The sequence below is a fragment of the Mustela putorius genome, unplaced genomic scaffold (genome assembly GCF_011764305.1).
Source record: "Mustela putorius furo isolate JIRA1106 unplaced genomic scaffold, ASM1176430v1.1 tig00003863_pilon_pilon_pilon, whole genome shotgun sequence".
In the NCBI taxonomy this organism is placed as follows: Eukaryota; Metazoa; Chordata; class Mammalia; order Carnivora; family Mustelidae; genus Mustela; species Mustela putorius.
In genome coordinates, this window is record NW_025422015.1 from 23,796,263 (window position 1) to 23,820,903 (window position 24,641).

Consider the following 24,641-nt stretch of genomic DNA (forward strand, 5'->3'; position numbering starts at 1 on the left):
TGTTAATTGTTTTAATGACACTTTGCCTCACAGAAAGTATAACTGGATACATTCGGAGAGACATATTGACTCTCTGTCAACGGCAGCTCAAATGCCATACATTGTTGTCCTTTTCCTTTACAAATATACATCTCTGAATAAACAGATGACAGGATGTTCTCCTCAGGGACAGATTAATTGCATGCCCATTGAGCCCTGCATATATTTTCTTGTTAAAACCTGGAACTTCGCATTTCTTGTCTAATAGAATGAGTCACGTAAGATCTGATACATTTTTCTTGCCAAGTGTTAAAAGCAACACTTACTGGAGAAGCTGTGGATTAACAGTTATCATAAACGCACAAGGAGATGAGCAGAGTCTGTGATTATTTCCCAAAAAATGAAGTTCTGAAATTGTCATGCAGAAACGTGGAACAAATTATTTGGCTGCCTCCTTGGAGGAGGGGTACAGACTTCTTCTACCTTGCCATTTTGTGGTATTGTGCAAGCTCCAAATTAATGTATCAAATAGTTCTTGATTCTTTTCCAGTGAACACAGAGATCTTATAAGGTTTGCATACTGGTGTAATTATTCCTTTTAGTCCCAGAGACCATCAAAAAAGGAAAAATGCCATCGCTACATTCTAATGACTATATCTTTAACTTCCCAACTGGGACACCTTGAGAGGGAAAAGGTACCACTGTTGATGATTATGGTGAGCTACAGTGTCCACCAGAACTCTTCTGGGTCCTTCCAAATTTTTTTTATTGAGATATAATTGACCTACAACATTCTGTACAACATAATGGTTGTGAAGTGATCATCACCGTAAGTCTGGTTAACATCCATCACAATGTATATTTACAGAATTTTTTTCTCTTGTGATGAGAATTTTTAAGATCTACTCTCTTAGCAACTTTCAAATATGCAATATATTGTCAACTGTAGTCGCCATGCTGTACCTTATGTCCCCATGACTTCACTATTTTATAACTGGAAATTTGTACCTTTTGATGCCCTTCACCTGTTTTGCCCACACCCCTCCCAACCCTAGCTTCCACTAATTGTCCTGTATCTATAAGCTGATTTTTTTGTTGTTGTTTTTCTATAATCCCACATATAAGTGAAATCATATATTTGTCTTTGTCTTGTTTTACTTAGTATAATGCTCTCAAGACCCATTCGTGTTGTCACAAATGACAAGATTTCTATTTTTATGACTTAGTAATATTCCATTATTTCCAGCATATTCTGAGTAATACTCCATTGTTTATCTAAAGCATGTAATATCAAGATGATTCTCATGTGTCTTCTCATATCATTTCTTCAGAATTTCTTGGGGAGACATGACTAAAATCATCTTGTGTTTAAAATATTTGTAATGGTTAAGTTATGCTCTTTTGCATACATTCTTTGGATATGGATTCAAGGACAAATCCACTCCTTAGGAACAAGGTACCAGAACGATTCCAAATATCCATGAGTATTACTTCCATGTCGATGGTTACTAAAAGTGATAACTATCAATGATCATCGTGTACCTCTTTGACTCAGTCATCACTGGTTGGTTTTCTAATTCATCCCATAGATATTTATCTACCACTTACTGTGTTCCAGGCTCCATTTTACTTCTTCCTATTGGAATCAGTGGACTCTTAGCATGTGATTTGTCCACTCACTGATGAAGAAACAACCTTCACTGTTACAGAGGCACCCTCACACCATACCGTGGAAGGGCTAACTTTCTGTGTCTCTTCATTGGGGAATAATTATCACGCAGAAGTTAAAATTATTTCCAAAGCACTGTTGTGTGTCTGCAAACATAAGGCCGCTCGTCATATGATCACAGTTGGAAGTGAGCATTCTGAGAGGAAGCTCTAACGCAGCAGCTGCTTCTCCTGATCTCTCTTAAACACGCTCTCAAGAATGCTCGCTGCTCAGTTGTTGTGTCTTAAATTTCACAGGGATGTTTATGCCAAATAACTTTTTTCTTACAAAATGAAAAAAGGAAGTAAAAAAAAATGGTAAAGAAAAGAGTTCCGATTTATTTAATCTGTCTGCAGATCTTCCAACCAGGAAGCAACAACTACAGGCTTTGAACCTTCTTGTCATCCTCCTGCCTGATGCAAACAGAGACACACTTAAGGTCAGCAGATTCATTTACGTTAAATATCCCTCAGAACTCAGAGGAGTAATTTCTCATTATTTGTGGTAAAACAAGGTGATGTTTTCATGGAAGTGTTCCTAGTTAAGTGTCTAAAGGAAAGGCTGACTTTTAAAGATAAATGGTGGAAGTTTTTAACTCTTCACTAGTGTATGTACTAGACTAGTCATGTTAATAGTATTATCAGGTGTTTAATTTTTGCTGGAATGCCTCTACCGAAACCAATGAGGGAGGTTCATTTTTATTTATTTTTTTTTTTTGATGGAAATTTGGGTGCTTTTGGTTTCTCCTTTTTATTTTTCTATGTTTTCCAAATTTAATTTAATGAACATGTAAGTTAGAAATGGATGTTTAAAAAAGAAAGTTGTAAGGCTCATCTAATAAAACCTACCGTTGCCTAAAGATGTTACATTTGTAGTGCTAAGCAGTAGAGTTTGAAATAAGTAATTATGATGATTTTTGAAATGTTTGGTTAGCCAAAAGATAGACTGACTCAAAGAAGTTCTAGTACTTTCTCTAATGGCTGCCCTGAGTTTTTGATTTATATCAGCATTTCAAAGTGATTTGGTCTATATGATTTAATACCATTTATTATAAGCATTATTGGAGGCTTTTATAATAATCAGTGGATTGTTCCATATTGATTTATTTTCTTAACATCAAAAGTTTACAGAGTAGTTGTAAAGGTTTAGTTATAAACTTATGAAAGAAAAAGGAAACTTCTAAAATATAATTTAGAAAGAGTAGTTACCTTAAGTTTTGTCATTGCCTCAAAAAATTGTTTTTATATAGCCAGGGGCAGAACCTTTGCCCCTCTACCCTCTATATTTCTTTCTATTTAAAATGAAAAATCATGCCAAGAAATTTCATGTCGAGAAAACAAAGCCAGTTGTTAAATCTTGGAAGTTTTTCCTGTACCTCATTAAGACTCTTTGAACTGAAACTGGGTGATAGTTCTTTCGGCCCAAGGAATTGAATGTTAATACTGAACTTTTCTGGATGAAAGAGTTTATGAGGATTACTGGAGTAAAATCCCTGCATTTCTACAGGAGAACTTCCAAAGAGTTATTCCCTTTACTAAGTCAGGGGAAAAAAAGTTCTTTTGCTTCACCGATTGTTACATGCTGAGAAGGCTGTGCATTAGTTGGAGGTGTTTTGAAGAGAGAGGCCAGCACCAGAAAGGGTTACATTTGAACATTGTGTGACCAGAGTTGGCTGTGTAAGGGTAGATTGTGGCTGAAATAGGACAGCGTGGGGACTGATTTCTAGTCTTCTTGTCAACTCTGCCCTGACACAGAGCCCTGAAAGAGAAATTTAATCCATCTTTTTCTTATTCACATAGAGGTACCTGTCTGTGATGGCTCTGTGACTGACCAGTATAAGGCAGGCATTGAAAGACACATGATTTACTTAAAACATGTCTGCATTCCAATGAGTTCAAATATGTGTGAGAGGAAACACTTATTCCAACATGATTTCTATTGGGGCAAGGCTGGTCTACGACTCAGTTTTGGAATTTGCCTTCAGAGTCCCCGGCACACTCTTTTGAAAATTCTGTTGAAAGAGATACTTTTTAAAATTTTAGAATAGCTTTAATTTTTTCATATAAGGTTCCTAGGAGTATAATTGTATGCATCAAGAAGGAAATACTCATTTAGAATAAAATATTGGAACATGCAAAAAAAAATTTAATAATTAAGCTTTATTTAAGAGCTTAATTAGCTGGCCTTGATGGATGTTTCAAACTAGGACTCTAAGAACAGAAACATTGAAACAGAAATGCCATATGTACAAGAAAATAAACCACTTACATTTAGTTCAAAGTGAAGGAAAACTCTGTCACAAGATAATTTCAGGAAGCTTAATGCAAACTTCTCCAGTTTTTTACGAGCCTAATGCCACTCTTGCATTTGCTGTTTGGAGGAACGGGATCAGGTGTATAAACTTTGTAGACTGTAACTACGGCACACTGAAGGGTTAGGAGGCACCATGTCCTACTTTAAGCCTAAAGAGACAGATGTCTAGACAAACTGCTTGGGGGGGGGATCTTTTTGACCTTGTATTATTGTATATTTGGATACTTTTTACTTGGAGGAACAACGAAGACCAGTATCAGCAGATCTGCGTTAATATAACTATTGGTATTTGTTTATTTATTTATTTATATTTTTAGGAAGATAGGCAGTCCTGGCAGGCTGGAAGATTAGTATTCCTGTTTTATGAGTAGGAAGAATTTAAAGGACAGAGTTGTCAGAAGTTTACCCTAAGATCTCTCCTAGCTAATAAATGACTGTGTTGGGAATCAGACTGTTTTTCAGGGAATAGATCCAGTGAGACTTATGTAATAGAGACTAGTGATACTTTTTTTTTTTTTTTTTTTTTTTTTGAGAGGGAGAGAGAGAATCATAAACTAGGCTCCATGCCCCCTTGTGGAGCCCAATGTGGGGGCTCAATATTATGACCTTGAGCTGAAGTCAGCAGTTGGACGCTTAACTGACTGAGCTACCCACGTGCCTGGATATTTTTTGAAAAAGGTCAGTTCTTCTATTTCAGGTAAAGAGAAAATCTATCTGAAGATGAAGTGCTTTCAGTAAGGGCCAGGTTAACATTTTTTAAATTTCATAATCTACATACACAGAAATACACACATTTGAATATTCTGATGGTAATGGTTTAAATAATCTTACTGCATATGTGCACCACGATTAAGGTGGTTTATTACCTAATCTCTAAAATTTATGCTTTGTAAAGAAAGAGATACACTGCTCCCTGACTAATTATTCTAGTCTCTGGAACAAAATTAAATTTTTTCCCCCAACCCTCACCAATTAATCTTTTGTCCTCATTTGAGAAGGTATTGTTACTATATAACCTTATGCTTGGATTACAGTGTAGCTTTCTGAGAGCTGTACCAGATATTAGATACATAAATCTTATGGTTAGATACTGAGTGCCTTTAGTTTGTTTCAAATTTTTGAAGTCTATATAGCAGCTAAACTTGATTTAAGATCCGCCTGTTAACATAGGAATTTCCACCCCCACCCCGCCAAATCTTGGGAGAGATGAACAGCTTCTTTTTGTTTCTTTCTTTTTCCACTTCGATATCATTTATTTGGCCTCTTTCTGATTGGGATTTTTAAGCTAAATATGAAAACATGATTCTTTTTGTAGTTTTTTTTTTTTTTTTTTAAGATTTTACTTATTTATTTGACAGAGATCACAAGTAGGCAGAGAGGCAAGCAGAGAGAGAGGGGGAAGCAGACTCCCTCATTAGCAGAGACCCTGATGCGGGACTCGATCCCAGGACCCTGAGATCATGGCCTGAGTTGAAGACAGAGGCTTAACCCACTGAGCCACCCAGGAACCCCAATTCTTTGTGTAGTTAGGAGTTGAGGGAAATGGGAAGGGGAGGTGAACCATGAGAGACTATGGACTCTGAAAAGCAATCTGAGGGTTTGAAGGAGCAGGGGGTGGGAGGTTGGGGGAACCAGGTGGTGGGTATTAGAGAGGGCACGGATTGCATGGAGCACTGGGTGTGGTGCAAAAACAATGAATACTGTTACGCTGAAAAGAAATAAAAAATTTAAAAAAATTCAGAAGCAAAAGCCAGAGGGACCTTCTCCACCATTTGCCAGCTCTATGATCTCTGGTATATTACTTAAATTCTCTTACACCTTGTTTCCTCATCTGTAAAAGGGAGATAATTATAGCTTCTCTCTCCAGTTAGGATTAAGTGAGATGATGTCTATGATATGCTTAAAACCAGGCCTCACCGCTAGAGAACATCGAATACTTATATTGTTGTTGTTACTGGTCTAGACCAAAATTAATTCAAGGAAGAAGGCAAAAGAAGAACTTAAAGCCCTAGGTCCTGTCAGGAGGATAGTGATCTAAGTTGCCTGTGGCTATTACGGAGAGCAGGCTCAGAGGACCCAGGAGTGTTGGCAATAGAGGTGGGAGGTGGGTGGTGTCAAAATGAGCATAAAACAGCCTGTTCTGGCGAAAAGTTCCTTTTTATGTACACATTCAGTTTTCAAAAAACTCTTCCTTGGTCTCTGTTCACCCCCTCATCCCTCCACATGACAGTCTCCATTCTTTCTAGATTTCTTGTCAGCTAGCTATTGAGTACCTTACAGCAAATGAAACTGAGGTTAAATGAGCCTTTCTAAGGGGATTTTTTTAACCCCTGAAGACAAAAGTGAAGCACTTCCTGAAGCAAGTGAATATTTGTAGGATATCTGAAACTGCTTTTCAGTGCTCCATGGCTCTCGTAGGCCCTGTGTTTGACGCTACTCCATTCCTCTCCCCACTGCCTGGGTCAGGTGGGTGTCCTGTCTGCCTCATTCCCCTGTGCCGTAACCCTTCACAGAACAAAACACCACCTCAGAGTGCTAACCAAATAGAGAAGCTTTGATGCTGAGGCCCACAGAACTTAGCGAGCCGACTGTGGTTATTATGCACAACTTACTTGTTTTTAACTGAGTAAAAAATCCCATACACGGCAGTGTTTCCATCTCTTATCTTCACGAAAACACAAATCTAGAAGAGTCCTTTCTGTTTCAGGCCCTGCTTGAATTTCTCCAAAGAGTAATAGACAATAGAGAGAAAAATAAGATGACAACCATGAATGTAGCCATGGTCATGGCCCCGAATCTCTTCATGTGTCACACACTGGGTTTGAAGTCCAACGAGCAGCGAGAATTCGTCATGGCAGCTGGGACAGCTAATATCATGCACTTATTGATTAAGTGTCAACAAGTCCTGTGGACAGTAAGTATATATTTTTAAGTTCTGTTAATGAGTGGTGATATCTAGTTTCTAAAGTCATTTTAGGTTTAGATTTTCTAAAAAAGCAAGCCAATAGAGGTGATTGCAAGTATCATTAAAAAAAAAAAAAAAGGATGTCCATGCACGGGAAATAAATATAACACTGTAAGTTAACGACATTGGAATTAAAATAATGTCCACTTATTAAATCTCAGGGTTTTTTTTTGTTTTTTTGTTTTTTTTTTAATATTTTATTTATTTATTTGACAGAGAGAGAGATCACAAATAGGCAGAGAGACAGACAGAGAGAGAGATGAGGAGAAGCAGGCTCCCTGCTGAGCAGAGAGCCCGATGTGGGACTCGATCCCAGGCCCCTGGGATCATGACCTGAGCCGAAGGCAGAGGCTTAACCCACTGAGCCACCCAGGCACCCCAATCTCAGTTTTTTTTTTTAAAGATTTTATTTATTTATTTGACAGAGAGAAATCACAAGTAGATGGAGAGGCAGACAGAGAGAGAGAGAGAGGGAAGCAGGCTCCCTGCTGAGCAGAGAGCCCGATGTGGGACTCGATCCCAGGACCCTGAGATCATGACCTGAGCCGAAGGCAGCGGCTTAACCCACTGAACCACCCAGGCACCCTAAATCTCAGTTTTTAAAATAACAGTATTATTTCATTGTTTCAATTTGCTAACTCCTAAAATATTTTATTTTTGCTAATGTAATTTCTGAGGATCAATTTTTCCTAGATTATTGCTAGAACCCCGTTGGCTTTTATTGGTGAGTTTTTCTTTCCCTTTTGAGGTGAGGCTAGCTGGTTTGTAGAAGGGACTGCAAGTTAGCTAAAAGCTGGGTTGTTGGCAGGTGGCTGCTAAAGGGACCAGCAGACAAGGTGGTGACCCTAATGCCCGAAACCTCAGGCAGTCTCTTATCTTGGCATATAAAGAATAGAAAGTGGCCACTACATCCTTGAACTTTACCAAGCCTCTTTTTGAACCTCACTTACACAGTGGGAGGTAAATTACTTCGTGTACATGCTCTGTACTCATAGTGAATGAATAATATGATGCATTTTTTTGCATATTTAATGAATAGTGAATGTAAAATAGCCTAGTCTTATGATACGGACAAAACCTTTTCTCCACATTTAAAACATAGATAATTATTTCCGTAGTTCATAATGGAACCACTTCTCTTTTCTCCCCAAACTTAATTTTATTTCTCCGTAGATTCCCAAGTTTATTGTCAACCAAGTGAGGAAGCAAAACAGTGAAAATCATAGAAAAGACAAAAAAGCCATGAAGAAATTGCTGAAGAAAATGGCTTATGACCGAGAGAAATATGAAAAGCAAGATAAGAATACAAGCGATGTAAGAAAAACTTGAAGATATGTATTTATGCAGATTTCAGTATTGTTTTTACGATCATGTGCACGAGAAAGAGTTTCGTATGTTTCTGTAGTAGAACTTTCTACACACTTACTGGGCCCTTTGCTAATTCTAAGTTAAAGGCCTCTACAAGGGTAACTGTGCTCCTATGAACAATCAGTAGTAACAGTTGCTCAGGTGTTGGTGACTCAGCATAAGAGCTGTTAGTGGGGAATAAAGGAAAATAACAAGACCAGAGTGTCTCAACACACACCCTCCCCCCCCACACACACAAAGGACTCTGTGGAGACTCCAGGTGCCCACCGAATGTGTAATCTCTACGCAGTAAAGAGTCCCTGTGTGAACCACTGATCTTTTTTCTTCCATTTTCTCATCTGTAAAATGGGGAAAAATAACAAACTCAGATCAGCATATAGGTCAGTGGTTGGTTATGCCTAGCATCCTTTGTGGGTTTCAGTAAGTATGGAAACGGTTCCTCATCGGATCATGTGAAGAATTTGGTGAGATTTATGTTGGAATGAAGAAAATTAAGATGTTTTAAAAGGAAATACCTACATACCACCATTTACAACCTGCTGTAGGAATATAAGGAATAGGTTTAAAATAATAAAATATGTGTGAAAACACATATATGGAACACATTTACCAAAGCTCTAACTTAAGATCCTGAAATGAAAGGTTTTCTATTGTTCGGTTTATGGTGGAGACAACCCCCTCTAGCCACACCACCATTGAGGTTATCCGGTTACATGCTGACATCTTGTGGAATAATGTGGAAGTGCAGTTATCAGCTTGTGGTTTTTGTTTTTTGTTTTTTGGGTTTTTTTGGCTTTGGCCTACTTAGAAAACTAGTAATTGTACAAAAAATATATATATAATAATTTATAACTTAAAAATATATACATTCTATAAATATAGAATATTAATATAAGTATGTCTATATATCTATAACTATAAATACATATTCTTTAAATGTGGATAGATATGTTTCTTATATATATACATATTCTATATTATGATTCTCACCATTACAAAATAATGTATTTTTGGCATGAATATTTTTGGTTCATTTTAAGTACCTTTAAGAACATAAAGTTTAATAAAGGGGAATTTTCAATTGTGTTATATTTTTTTGAGAAAGGGCTTGGTATTGTCATGGGTTAGAAAGGATTTTTGGTGTACCATTTTTGTTTAACTTAGAACAGTTTATTTCTTCTAAAACCATTATACATATTTGTCATCTTGCTTTGTAGCTCTGCTTATTCATATTAACTTAGGTGACTTTATAGCCCTGTCTTTTATAACATGATTCTCTGAGGTACATTATCTATCTGAGGAAACATTTATGCTGCTGTACTTTTAAATAATGAAACCATAGACAGAATAATTAAAAAAATTGTATTTTGGATATGAGACGTTTGACATGATTTTGTTATCTACAGAGAATTAGTGTTAACTTGGATTTCATTAGTTTGCACTTTGAGTTAATTAGATGAGACTTGGTCTGAGAATTATTTCTGTACTAGTTAGAGGCCACATTGCCATTTTAAGGCCTGGAATTTAAACCTGGATTTACTCATGTATTAAGTATTACTCAGGGAGTAAATCCTGTAGCCTGGGGTACCCTGGACTACAAAATAGGGAGTGGGCATGAGGGAGGCTTCCCTGGGAAGCAGAACTGAGGTGTGAAGAATGTGTAGGTATTATGTAAGCAGCAAATTGAATAGAGAAGTCTCATTGGCTGAGGAGGCCTCCTGACAGAATGGTAGCCCCTAGGTAATCATGACCTATGATGGTGGTTCATTAGACCTGTCATTTTGGTTGAAAAATTTTAGTCACTTGCCATAATTTTGTTCAAGGTACTGTCATTTTGTTAGGGAGAATAACAATGCACAGAAAGCGATTATAGAAAAACAATGATGTTATTGGATGGAACATGGGCCATCTACTTTGTTGATTAGCTGCCCAATCCCATTCTGTCTTGGTAGTTTGTGTTTCCTTACTCCTGCTGCCCCCCAAATCCTTTGAATATGTAGCATGAAATTATGGAGCACAAGACTTCCTGGGATATTTTATTCATTTGCTAAACAGCTATTTAGTGTATGACTATCATGTGCCAGGCACTGCTCTAGGCACCTGAAAGGTGTTATTAAACTAAATAGATGAATACTGCTGTTCTTGTGCAGCTTAAATTCTGTAACTAAGAATTGATGAGTAAATTACCTAGTATGTTAGTATGTGGTAAGTGCTCTAAAATAATAAAGATAGCACAAACAAAGAAGATTGAGAGAAGGAGCCCCTTGAAATATTCAGTTGGGTAGTCTAGGTATCATTTGTATGAAGACATGAAGGAGGGATAGAGAGCTGTGTTAGATGTTTTTCTCAGGAAGCACAGAAGGAGTAGTCTGTCCAAAGCCTTTGAAGCTTGCAGAAGCTTGCTCAGGGTATTTGAGGACCAGCAAGGAGTGCTCTGTGACCCGAGTGGAGCTGGCAAGGGAGGCGGGAGTATGAGATGAAATCACAGGGACCATGGACCAATGAATTACATAGGGATGTAGTGTTTGTAGGCCATCTTTTAGGAATTTGAATTGATCCTGAGCGAAGTGGGACCATTGCAAGATTTGAGCAAGGGTTTGAAAATCTATGTTTTAAAATGCTCCCTTAGACTACTGGGTTGAGAATAGACTCTAGGAGAGCCAGCATAGATGGGGAGACCATAAAAGAGGAGGGACCAGGATATTCTTAATGTCTTAAACCAAGTGAGACCAGGATATTAGCAGTGGAGGCGACGTGTTCAGGTTCTGTGTCTTTTGAAGTTAGAGCCATTGGAATTCCTTCAAGTGGAAATGATACAAGTTGTAAGAGAAAGAAGTAAAAAGTGGCTCCAAGGTTTTTGGCTCAAGAAATTGGAAGGACAGAGTTGCTCCTTCAATGGAGAAGATCACGGTTTTCAGTTAGGGTGTGTTGAGTGTGAGATTTGTGTTAGAAAAGAAAGTAGGGATGTTTGAGGGTGTTTGGTGGGAAAATGAGGTCATAGGGGCCATTGAGGTGCATGGAGTGACAGGGGCAGAAGGAAGGCCAGAGTGGGTCTCTAGGGGAAGGCAGGCTTCTATGCTGAGGCAAGTCTTGACCCTAGGAGCTACAGGATTATTTCTTGCATTTTTAAGGGTTTTATTTATTTATTTGTCAGAGAGAGAGAGAGCGCAAGCCCACAAGCAGGGGGAGCAGCAGGCAGAGGGAGAAACAGGCTTCTCCTGAGCAAGGTGCCTGATGCCGGACTCAATCCCCTGACCTTGGGATCATGACATGAGCCGAAGGCAGGTGCTTAACCGACTGAGCCATCCAGGCGCATTTTAAAATTTAAAATTTTTATATTTGCATTTTAAAATTTAAAAATTGCTGCGCTATCAGATGAAGGAAAGTTTGGAGCAGTGAAAAATAGGAGGTTACATGGGAGATGCCAGCTAATTTCATTGCTGATGGGAGTGCATAAATTGGTAGGATCCCTCCGGAGAGCAGTTAGCATCTGGCCAAGGCCTGAAAACCATGCTCCTCGTTGTATTCAAAAATCCCTTCAAAGGGAATAATACAATGTGCAAAGAGTTATGCTTAAGTTCATTGCCATATTCTTTATTCCGGCCAGAATTAGAAATAGTCCCAAAAGGATACGATCAGTTACATATTTTATAGCATGTCTGTGTAGTAAAATATATGTATATAAAAAATTAAAAAAAAAAAAAGAAAAAAAAATATCACAGAAATATAAATGTATATATTGACATTGGAAGATATTCCTAGTATGTTAAAGAAAAGCTACAAATCCATGAATATTGCCATATTCCCAAGGGGTGATAATTGTCCTGAGGTCAGGCATGGTGCTAAGCATTTTGCAAACATCATCTCATTTAATATTTACAGCAGTTTAATTGAAGTATACGGTATTATTGTCTCATTCTTTAGAGATGAGGAAAGTGAGGATCAGCAATCTTAAATAACTTATTGAAGGTTATCTGGATAAGAAGTGGGGAGCTGGAATTTGAAACCAAATCTGGAGGACCTTAAATCTGGTCTCTTTACTCTTAGCCTCTATTTCCTTATGGGGGACAGAAAAACTCTGAAAAGGGTGTATACCCCAGTCCTGGGCTAGTGTGGAGTAATAGAGTGAACATGTATTCTGCCATTACTAACATGTGTTCAATAGATAGCTTGAAACAGTCCAGGGCCCTGCCAACACCCAGCAATGGCACCGGAAGGCAGTGTTAAATGCGAGCCACGAGGACCCACCAGATGTGGATCTTCAAATGTGGATATGAAGAATGTAGAATGGGGAGAAATCTAGAATGACTCACTGATTTTACCTTGGGTGATTTTTATCCTTGAAAGTGTTAAGGAAAAGGAACAGGCTTTGATGAGAAAGTCAGTTTTGGACATTTGTAATTGACTTGCCGGCGTGATACTTTGGCTACGTGGGCCTGAAGCTCAGAAGGCAGCCAGAGCTGGAGGTGTGCTTTTGGTACTTAGCATAGAGATTGTCCATGAAGCCACAGACACCAATATTTTAGTGGTGGGCCATGGGAGAGGAGCTGGTAAAAGAGGCAAGACATAATAAGTCAGAGAAAGTGGAAGAGTATAGCGTCTTTAGAAGCCCAGGGTGGGAGACCAGGTAGGTAAATGAGTTTGGTTAGTAGTACCCCATGCCAGAGAGAGGTTGAGGAAGGTAAACATTGGACAGAGGTCCAGTGAATTTTGCATTTGAAAGGTCACTTCTGACTTTCTCCAAAGCATTGTCAGTAACTATTGATGGAAGAAGCCAGATTGCCAGGCATTGAAGACAAGAGATTGTAGATCATGAAAATTCACCAAGGTAATATTTTTTAAAGCATTCTGCAGGCTGTTATTCCTAACTACACATAATCAGGATTCATGCTTTTGAGACTTGCTTGACGAGATAAATTAATAGTTTGAACCAGGTTGAAAGGGATATAATCTACTTAATAAGGCAAATGCTTTTAATGACTACAGTGTATTAATTGCTTGATACAAATGTGACTTTCTTGAGTACTAAAGATGCATCAATTGCAGCAGGAGGAAACACTTGGTGAAAACAACAAAAAAATAACCATTTTGTGATAGCCTTCAACTTGCAGTTGGGATTGCTATTACGCATACAAACACACACACAAGCCCGTGTACCCATGCATACACACCACATCATCTACCAGAAGTCGTGTGGCTTGAGGATCTGGTTCTAGCTCTGCCATCAGTGAGACATTAATGACAAATCATTTTATCTCTCTGGGCCTTTCTTTCCTCTATAAAATGAGGTGTAAGCCCAGATTAATGCTGTCTTATCCAAAGTTTGCTATAGAGTCATTGGTAGAAGTATTTTTTATAAAACATGACTGGGCCACTCCCTGAACCCATTGAGTCAGAATCTCTCAGAGCAAAACCTTGTATAAAAACTGTAAGTATGATCCCCCACCATTTGGTATGTATGTGTGTATAAACATATATTTAATTGTATCATGGAATTTTTCTTATCTATACATGAAAACAGAGTAGTGTATGAACCCCATAAACCCATCACCAATGATCAAACCTGTTTTTCTAATCTCATCCCATTCTGTCTCCCATAACTTGTTTCCTTTTAGTATTTTTAAGGATATCACAGACATTCCATCATTTCCCCCATAATTACCTCAAATCACATCTCTGCCCAATAAGGGTCTAGGGCAGCTTTGATGAGCAGCTGGTTATAAATTGCTGAATCATGCAGGTTTCAAGTTCATTGTGGACTTCAATCTGTATGATTTTTTCTACCGTCATTCCATCATTCAGGCTCATCTTTCAAAGTAAAGGGAAGTGGTACTTTTTTAAAGGTTCATTTATTTATTTGAGAGAGAGAGAGAGAGCATGACCAGGAGGGTCAGAGGGAGAGGAAGAGAGTATCCCAAGCAGACTGCACCCAGCACAGAACAGAACATGGGGCTTGATCTCACCACCATGAGATCAAGATCATGACCTGAGCCCAAACCAAGAGCTGGGCGCTCAACTGATGTACCACCCAGGCACCCTGGGAAGCTGTACATTTATGAGAAAGAGATTTTACAAAATAAACCGAGTTTCTCACATTTTCCTTCATTTGTGGAGGGAATGTTCCCTCTGTGGTCAACTTCAGTTTTAACCCAGGATGAGTTGAGGAACTCAATTTTTAGAGAGCTTACATGACTTGCTAAAAGTCTGAGATGATCTTATAACATTTTAACATTTAGGGTTTGGGGCATGGAAAAGAAATTTGTTGCTGCTGCTTTCTGCCATTCTTCTCCAGAAGAATCCCAGAGTTGGCAGCAGTGTAATGTTGAGTCTGTGTTGCTTATAGCTAGAGGTGCATGGCTTTGGTCACAACTCTGTCTAGAATTCCATCTCTGGTTTCACTTAACAGCTCTGAGCTCAGAGCATCATTGTAGGTATTGTTTAAAGCATCTGCTTTAGGTCTGGAAACAGTGTCTGGATCTACTTGGGGACTCACATGGAAAATCAAATTATAATATCAAGCACAAAATCTTGTTTCTTTTTAAGATATTCTGTGATTTTTTTTATAGTGCAAAAAATACCAGTTAAAAGAGAAAAATATCAACTTAATTTCATTGTAAATTAAATGCATCTTACTATAGAAATTATTTCAGGTTCTTCTTTAAAAGTCTTTGAATCTGAGTTGGATAAAAGTTTAAGCATTTGAATGATAAAGAGCCAGTTATAATCAGGACTTAGGCAGTTCAGGATAGTGGAGAATGCCTTCGATATTTCCATCTCCAATCAGACTAAGGTGATGAATATGCCATTTTAGTTTAAGATACCTTGCTAAAATGTCCTTGTTTAATTTCCTAAAATATGTGTTATATTCTTTTTTTTTTTAAAGATTTATTTATTTATTTTACAGACAGAAATCACAAGGAGACAGAGAGGCAGACAGAGAGAGGAGAAAGCAGGCTCCCCACCGAGCAGAGAGCCTGATGTGGGACTCGATCCCAGGACCCTGGGATCATGACCTTAGCCGAAGGCAGAGGCTTTAATCCACTGAGCCACCCAGGCATCCCTGTGTTATATTCTTTTTCTTAAGAAAGTTGTATTTCCAGTTGGCCCTTTTGATGATAAAAGATTTTTCTGTAGCATTAAAAATGTAAGCTTTACATTTAACTTAGCTTTTAATGACAAAAAGAAGGAATAATATCACTTTTAAAGGTCTGACCTCGAATTTCTAATCTAGAGTGCAAAAATACAAGCAATGTGGTGTTTCATCTACATGTTACAAAGAAATACTAAAATCATTTTCTATTTGACCAAATAATAAGAAGAAATAAAATCTTATTTTAAAAATATACTTTTGTTCAATATATAAAACATCGGAGGACGCTATGAGATTATTTTCTCCATTATAACAGTTTTTGTACACATAAGAGATTATTATTTTGCAAGTTGTAAAATCCTTTGTGACTGATTTTGATGGTGTGTTAGTGAAATATTTCTCTTCTCCAGTCTTGCTGCATATCACTTAACTTCAGCTCACCAGCACACCAAAAATAAATACATTAAAAAAATAAGAGAGTCACAGCTGTTAAGTAAAAAAAAAAAAAAAAAAAAAATGAAATAGGAAGTTTACAAAGATTATACTATTCACAGATTCAGTTATTACTATAGCTCAAGTTAAGAACAGAGTGGCTTAATGATCAAGCATGTTGTTTCTCTTCAAAGCTTGGCAGCTCAGTGTAATCAGTATACTAATAGCTAGAGTATTTGATACAGCATGATTCTGATGCTTAATGGTGGTTGTCATACACCATTTAAATTGGAGCTTTGGCATCATTTCTTGTTTATTGTCTTTAGCAAATATCATTTGGCCACCCTTGTCAAGATTTCTGGAAAATTTTCCAGAAACAACTTCTAAACTCTCCGTCTTTAATCATTCTGTCAGTTAGACACAATTCTCCAACAGTGAAGGGCATGGCAGATTCAAGGTGAGTCACACCCTCCTATGTGTGCACTATTGCGAGAATTTGGATGGCATAGCATTACAACAGAAATGAGCACTCAAGAATCATTCCTGTCTGTATGCTCACATGAACCCACATCCACACACATAATCGCACACACACCTTCCCCACTAGAACAGTCTCCTTAGTCGTCAGGGAATGTGGCCAGTCAACCTGGAAAGGCACTCTGCCATTGTTGGCCCAGAGGAAAGGTTTCCACAGGCACTGATACTCCAGTTCTATGGGAAAGGAGTCAAAATAGCAGTATAGTTCATAGTTTGGGAAGGGCTAAAGCTGATCCAGAATTGGCCTAGCTTCACCCCCTACTCACTGAGGGGAAGGTGTGAGAAAGTGTAGTTTCACAGCCAGAAGGAACTTGGCCCCCATGCTTGTCCCCATCTGCTGGCAAGAGCCACGATACGGCGATCCCATGACACGTCACACACCCATGAGAACTCTTGAGTCACCTCAGAAGCTTGTCCCTGAACCTCTTCCTTCAGAGAGACTCTGGATTCCTGGGTCACGTGGAGTGCACGTGGGTGTAATCCCCAACACTACGCCGACCTCAGTGTGGTGTTTTAGGGAGAAGCATGGTCGTGCTCTCTCAAGCACTATCTCTGAACTCACTTAGAAGCTGTAGGCCATGGCCGCAGTCCTGGAGGCCTTCAGTTCTTCTTGGGGGCCTTGTGGGAAAAGTGGCAGCATCCTCAAGTAGGTGACTAGTGACTCCCTGTGGGTGGGAGTACATGACTGAAGTATTTCTTGTAACACCTTTAATTCCTTCCTTCCTCTCTTTTTTCAGTAGGAGAGGAAATACCATGCGATAGATGGAGGCTACTTGTTTCTTTTAGAAAATGTTCCTAAGGTGGCCTTTTCTGCTGTTTAGGAGATACACATTGGTGTATGTTATTTTATTCTAGAGAAATAACTACCGTGTTGGCATCGCCATCTTAGAGGTATTCTTGAGAAATACATCTACTCAATAAATGTTTGCTGGCTGGCTCTGGCTGTGACTCAGCTGTGTGGTGTGTAACTAGCATGCAGGTGTCGTGTAGTAGAATCCCATCACAGACGAGTCTCCAGCTGTGACTCAGCTGTGTGGTGTGTAACTAGCATGCAGGTGTCGTGTAGTAAAATCCCATGACAGATGAGTCTCCAGCTGTGACTCAGCTGTGTGGTGTGTAACGAGCATGCACGTGTCATGTAGTAGAATCCCATGACAGACAAGTCTCCAGCTGTGACTCAGCTGTGTGGTATGTGACTAGCATACAGGTGTCGTGTAGTAGAGTCCCATCACAGATGAGTCTCCAGCTGTGACTCAGCTGTGTGGTGTGTAACGAGCATGCACGTGTCATGTAGTAGAATCCCATGACAGACGAGTCTCCAGCTGTGACTCAGCTGTGTGGTGTGTAACTATCATGTAGGTGTCGTGTAGTAGAATCCCATCACAGACGAGTCTCCAGCTGTGACTCAGCTGTGTGTATGTAACTAGCATGCAGGTGTCGTGTAGTAGAATCCCATCACAGACGAGTCTCCAGCTGTGACTCAGCTGTGTGGTGTGTGACTAGCATGCAGGTGTCATGTAGTAGAATCCCATGACAGACGAGTCTCCAGCTGTGACTCAGCTGTGTGGTGTGTGACTAGCATGCAGGTGTCGTGTAGTAGAATCCCATCACAGACGAGTCTCCAGCTGTGACTCAGCTGTGTGTATGTAATTAGCATGCAGGTGTCGTGTAGTAGAATCCCATCACTGATGAGTCTTCAGCTGTGACTCAACTGTGTGTATGTAATTAGCATGCAGGTGTCGTGTAGTAGAATCCCATCACTGATGAGTCTCCAGCTGTGACTCAGCTGTGTGGTGTGTAACGAGCATGCAGGTGTCATGTAGTAGAATCTCATCACAGACGAGTCTCCAGCTGTGACTCAGCTGTGTGGTATGTGACTAGCATACAGGTGTCGTGTAGTAGAATCCCATCACAGACGAGTCTCCAGCTGTGACTCAGCTGTGTGTATGTAACTAGCATGCAGGTGTCGTGTAGTAGAATCCCATCACAGACGAGTCTCCAGCTGTGACTCAGCTGTGTGGTGTGTAACTAGCATGTAGGTGTTGTGTAGTAGAATCCCATTATAAGCAAGTTTCAGGGGAAGGAGGAAATTCTTTTTGACTCTGTGGATCATGGCAGGTTCTATGGAGTTTGATACATTTGAGTTGGACTAGAAGACATCACAGGAGAGGAGTAGAACATTCATAAAGATAGGAAATGCTGGGTGTTCATAGCAAATTTCAGTTGGCCTTTTTAATCCAAACCATAGAACATAGTGCAGGAACAGTGTGGTGGGGGAAGGCAGGGAGCAGAGATAGGTTATCATGTCCCTGAATTCTCTGGCAGTGTATTTTTTCCAGATCAGTTGGGTTTTGTAACTCATTTCTTGGGGACCTTCTAAATGCAAAAACTTAATTATTATCCTCTTACTTCACTTTATTTTTTTTTAAGATTTTTAAAATTTTTATTTATTTGACAGAGAGAGACACAGTGAGAGAAAGAACACAAGCAGGGGAAGTGGGAGACGGAGAGGCAGGCTTCCCATGGAGCAGAAAGCCCAATGCAGGGCTCGATCCCAGGATCCCAGGATCATGACCTGAGCTGAAGGCAGATGCTTAATGACTGAGCCACCCAGGCGCTCCAACTCTTACCTCACTTTAAATGTCAACCTAGAGTTGCCTGCCTTTTTGATATTTTAGGGCTGGAGAAGATGTAATTATGGGAGACAGTTTTTGTCACTTTTTTTTTTCTTTTGCCAAAGAAAATGTGTATGTAAGGAAACCTGGTTCTATGACTTAAGTAGTTCTCATGCTTAAATGAGTGTGAAGTATTTGGGTGTCCGCAAACCCTAGCCTGCCATTCAGGGCCCTCCATAATGTAATAATAGACTAATAGGATCCCAAATACCAATAATTGTATCTTAATTGAGTGGACAAGGTGGATTAGGATTTTATGGACACAGACTTGGTGCTTCAACTGTTGATATTACAATCCTGCTCCAACATTTATGTTTTCTGCCAGCTTCTTGTTTTCCATCTCCTAGGAAGAAACAAATAGGTGAGATCAGGCCAGCAGGTAGAATGAGCACAGTGGGATCTAGGTTAGTGATGGAACCCAAGGCAACAGGGCATGGAGCGTGATCCCCGAGTTAGAAGATACACCATTGATTTAATACCGGCTTGTGAAAGGAAAAAAATGGCACACGACCACCTGAAGGTGCCCCATCCATTGTAAGAAGCAGCTAATTTTTCAGTGTTAGAAATGAAAATAAATTGTCACAGAATCAAAGAAAAAGGGAAGTTAGATTTGCATCGTAGGCGAGAGGCAGAGGTGAGAGACTAGACTGTTATCAGACCAAGATATATGCCCCCAAAATGGAAAGTCAGCAAAGCAAGCCCAGGCGCCGGCTGAATGGGAGGGAAGCAGGTGTTGAGGGGTCTGGGAATGGGCTGGGATTGGGACGTCCTTCAGGGATAGGGTTGAGCACATAACCCCCAGGAAGGGAAGTTAAAGGACGTTAGGAACGGGGTCCCTCTTCCACCAGGATGGCCAGCGGGCATTCCTGAAAGCATTGTCGGTCTTTGGCTGGAGGGAATGCTCCTGTGGCCCTTCCCTGAGGGCTTAGGGGAGGACAGCAGAGTCTCACACATGGGTGTGAGGCCCTCTTCCATGTCTCCACAGATTTAAGAGGTGCTTGTGCACTTTGGGGAGCAAAACCATGGTTTTAAACAATCCCACACTTCCTTGTGTGGTCTTGGATGAGTATCGCTTCTTTGTTACTCTTGCACTACATTCCACAGGTTACTGAGAAGAAAGTGTAACTCTCTCAGAGCCACCTCCCTTTTGATGTGATCTGATTCTAAAGTCATGTTATTCTTATTGAACTTCGAGAGAAATCACCTTAATTCTATTCATGGTATATCCATGCTTTATGTTGGGGTAGGGGTAAAAGCAATTGAAGGTCATGTACATTACAAAAAAAATAAATAAAGTATTGTGAGCACAAAATAATAGTGGGTACTAAAAGACTTCTGTCTTACTTATCTCCCAGGTAAGTAGACCTAGCCCAATGCTTGATTCTCAGTCAATACTTGGTAAATTTCAGTTTAATGAAACAGAGTTTTATAGTATTATTCACTTTAAGCAGAATTTGTGCATGCTCTTTGTCCTAAGGTCTGTTCATGACATATAGTTGTAAATAATAAATTACTATTTATTGTAGTGGAATGATTAGGAATTAATTAAACCTGGTATTTCAAATGCCCTAGATGATATTTTGATATTGCAGTTCTCAAAGTCTTTCACGGACATCTCACCAAACACCTAAACAGTTCTTAACATCTATAGGCATAAGATTTGGAATTGGTCATCTGAAGTTCAAAGTGTGTGGTCACAGTGTAAGCCTCATAGCCAAGCCAGAAGCAAACATGCTACAGATGGATAGAAAAGCATGTTTTTTTCAAGGACTCTCAATAAAAGAAATTTCTGTGAGATTTGGTCAGTGCATGGGAAGATTTTTTTTTTAAATGCATACATTGCAGTAGCACACAAAGTAACTTCTTTCTGATTCAATTTCATAAATTGCTACATGAAGAAGCACTCTCTAGTAGATAATACTCAGAAATCAGCACTTAATATGGCAGTAATGGTTATTGCTGTCATTCTTTACATCTTTAAAAATAATTAAGCATTACTGCATAGGCATTATAAAGTTCCCCTATCACCATTAAGAGGATATTTGAGGTTTGATGTAATTTAGCAAATTGCATTATACAGTAGTTAAGGTTTTTATGTAGTGAAGTGAAATGCGTAGCAGTTAAGCACACTTCCCATATAATGCCTTGTACGGAGCTACATGTCCCAGCTGCTGCCAGCTTTGTTCCAGTGTCATCATTGCTTTGCAGGCTGACGTTCCTGAGGGAGTGATTCGAGTGCAAGCTCCCCATCTTTCGAAAGTTTCCATGGCAATACAGCTAACAGAAGAACTGAAAGCCAGTGATGTACTTGCCAGGTTTCTCAGCCAAGAAAGGTAGAGGCCTGTTTTGTTTTAATCATTGCATAGTATAACTCACACACTCACGTGCACGGTCTCCCTTCCCCCTCTAACACACACATGCACATACACACATGCGTGCACACACACACACACAACTAGGGGTGATGGGAGGTACTTCACCGTTTTGTCTTCCCCACAGAAAAGAAGAACAGACTTAGTAATTAGACAGTTGGAATGATGAGCTGGGTTCATGTGAGGTAGTTGGTGGGCAAGTTGAGCCTGTTGGGCTCAGGCTGTCCGAGCTTGCCTTCACTGTGCCTGCAATAGGCTTCCATATGAGAGCACTCGATATTCTTTCCAGAAGGTGTGGACGGGAGGTTAGTTACTCTGTGGGGACTGTTAGGAAAATCACTAAATAAGATACAGTGGGATAAAAACCAACAAACAAAATACAACTTTTTCTGAAATATAATGAATAGAAAGAGATGCTGAAATTGAAAAGCAAGGTCTGAAGAATCAAGAGAGGACAGGCTGTCCCCGGAGCTTTGAGGTCTTCTGGACACAGAGCACACTGTCCCTGTTAGGGACAACCGAGCCTTCTCGTCTGTTCTGGTGCTGCTGGGGTAGGAGGAGTCTTCTGGTAGCCTTTGGCATTCCTCTGATGATATTAGAGCATATGCTTTCTTTGACATCTTACAAGAGCTTTTCTTAAATTTTAGAGGTTTAACAAGTATATTGGGTTTTCAGTTTTTATCCTTCTAATTCTTATTTTTTAATTTTTTTTTTAATCATGCTATGTTAGTCTCCATGCAGTACATATTGCATGGAGCACTGGGTGTTATACTACATTGGAAACTAGTAATTCTTATTATTTTTTAAACTGGAGTTATTATCTTAATGATTTCTCCCCTCATTTCTGCTCATTGAAAATTAATCTAAACTTTTCAAAAGGGATATGTGGGGCACTGGCCTCTTAGCTTATGAATTAGTCTTCTATAGAATGTCATGTCTGCATTGTAATGTTCAAGGACATCAGTGAAGTTTTCTGCCAAAACCTCTCCAGTGTGAATACAGTACCATGAGTATTTAATATGCCTCTGCTCTGTTTAAGTTCCTCTGCTAGATGTCAGAAGGGGTATAAAGATGTATTTTAAAGTCTCTTCCCTCAGGGTTTATAAATTGGGAGAAGAGATGAGCCTGAGCAGTAACAGATGGTGGGGAAATAGAAAAGAAGCTTATTGGTCATATCTGAGCTTTCGGTAAGCCAGCACCAACTCCCCTCTCAACAGTACTGCGAAGTAAGCACTAGTACTACTCCTGTTTTACTGAGAAGAAAACCGAGACTTTGCAAGGTCATGCATTTGATAGGTGGTGGTGCTAAATTCCAAATGTGTGGTGGTTTCCAGTACCAAAGGCTGCCCTTTAAACACCCTCCTTACAAGCCAGGGTCTAGCAACCGTCACGGATCTGGGGCCATTGGAGCAGAGTCTCAGAGGAGATGGAATTTTAGGAAATAAAGCCCTGAAGCAGTTACAGGTCTTTGCTCCCTAAAGGGTGTCTCTGCTTCATGAAATCAATCCACTTCCTCTCTGCTTCCTGCTGTGACATAGTAGATACCAACTCTTGCCAATCTGCTCACCAGGGATGACTGCCCATTTTCTCCCAGATCTTCTTACCTGAAGATCGTCTGGCCAGACTTCAGATGCCTAAGCAGGTCTTTCAGCCTAGATATAGTTAATTTACACAGCATTTGCTCTAAGGACCCAAGTGTTCAGTTGAGTCTACGTTTATTGCTGTCCTTGCGGATGATGGAAGAGGTGACTATGGAGTCGACTGTGACTATAATATTTAGGGTATAGCATGATTGCTGTAGAAAGCACCAGGTTTGTGACAATTGTCCTCTGCATATTTAGATTTTCTGCTCAGGGTGCTGTTATTAAGTAAGCATTTGCTGCCCCCTGGAATGGAATCTGTTTTTCTACCTCCTCCCTTTGCCCTATCCTGCTCTACCCAGAGGGAAATCTGGTAAACCTCTCTATCCACTGTTTACACCCCACCCCCAAACATTCCTCAGCTCCTTTCTCTATGCTTGGGGATGCTGAAGGCAGAGGATTTGGATCCAGCTTTTCTGGATTTCAGCTTTTCCTCTTTCTTTCTTTCTTTCAAAGATTATATTTATTATTTATTTGACAGACAGAGATCACAAGTAGGCAGAGAGGCAGGCAGAGAGAGAGGAAGGGAAGCAGGCTCTCTTCCGAGCAGAGAGCCCAATGCAGGGCTCGATCCCAGGACTCTGGGATCATGACCTGAGCTGAAGGCAGAGGCTTTAACCCACTAAGCCACCCAGGTGCCCCAGCTTTTCCTGGTTCTTTTTAAGCTAGATTTATAATCTCTTTAAGTCTCAAGCTTTTTATTTGTAAGAGTGGACCATAACAGGACTTGCATTATAATCTTGTCATAATGAACCAGGAAAATGACCATGAAGTGCATTAGCACTATCTATTTGGGCCATATAAGTGAAGTTCTCCATAAGTGTTTATATATAATGTTCTCTCCCACCACATTCTCTTCTTCCCCCCACTCACATTCCATCAGCCCAGGGGCAGTTGGAAGCCCTCCGTCCCTCATCCTTTCCCTCCCCTACTTTCTCCACCAAAGACAAGAACACATGAATGACATAAAGTGAATATATAATAAATTTCACATTTACTCACCAGTTTTTAAAAAGGCTATTGCCATTTCTTTAATTATGGATTTGTTCATTAGCATTATGCAAAGCTTGTATTTCCCAGGAAATCCAGTTTTGTGTGTGTGTGTGTGTGTGTTTAAAGTAGAACAAGAGCACAGATACTGGAGAAATAATCTGAGAGCAATATTTAATTCATTTCTACCCCCCACACAAGTCTCCCAAAACATTCAGCTTACTTTTCATAGAAATAATCACTCTTTTTATATTCAAAGTTTATTGCATTATGTGCCATATTACAAATAAAATAATTATTATTTAATTTTAAAAACAAGCATACACCGGTTTGGAATAAAGGGAGCTGTCTCTTGGTTAGCATACAACTCGGCAGGTGGCTTTTAACTATGGGGGCGTGTGCAGCCCCAAGTGTCTATCATGTTCCAGACAGCAGAGTAGTTGAGTTAGATAACCTGGAAGAGTCATGGGATCGGTGGGTTAGGAGAGCTTTTACTGTGCCATATGTAATGGTTTGAATAAAAGTCAGATCTGCTTTTCCCTTCACAGTTCCAGGTCTTCGGGGCCTTACAG

At 39.7% G+C, this 24,641-nt stretch overlaps 1 protein-coding gene across 7 annotated transcripts in view; it reads left to right on the forward strand.

Annotated features, from left to right (window-relative positions):
• Window positions 1–24,641, forward strand: part of ARHGAP18 (Rho GTPase activating protein 18) — a 195,745-nt gene that overhangs the window by 167,178 nt on the left and 3,926 nt on the right. For 5 of the 7 annotated variants that reach the window (XM_004740182.3, XM_004740181.3, XM_013063615.2 and 2 more), the window contains exons 10-13: window positions 2,044–2,126; window positions 6,708–6,914; window positions 8,139–8,279; window positions 21,276–21,400. In XM_004740182.3, coding sequence (XP_004740239.1) covers window positions 2,044–2,126; window positions 6,708–6,914; window positions 8,139–8,279; window positions 21,276–21,400 — 556 coding nt within the window. The remainder of the gene's footprint in view (window positions 1–2,043; window positions 2,127–6,707; window positions 6,915–8,138; window positions 8,280–21,275; window positions 21,401–24,641) is intronic. The other 2 variants (XM_013063624.2, XM_013063625.2) reach the window with 1 other exon arrangement.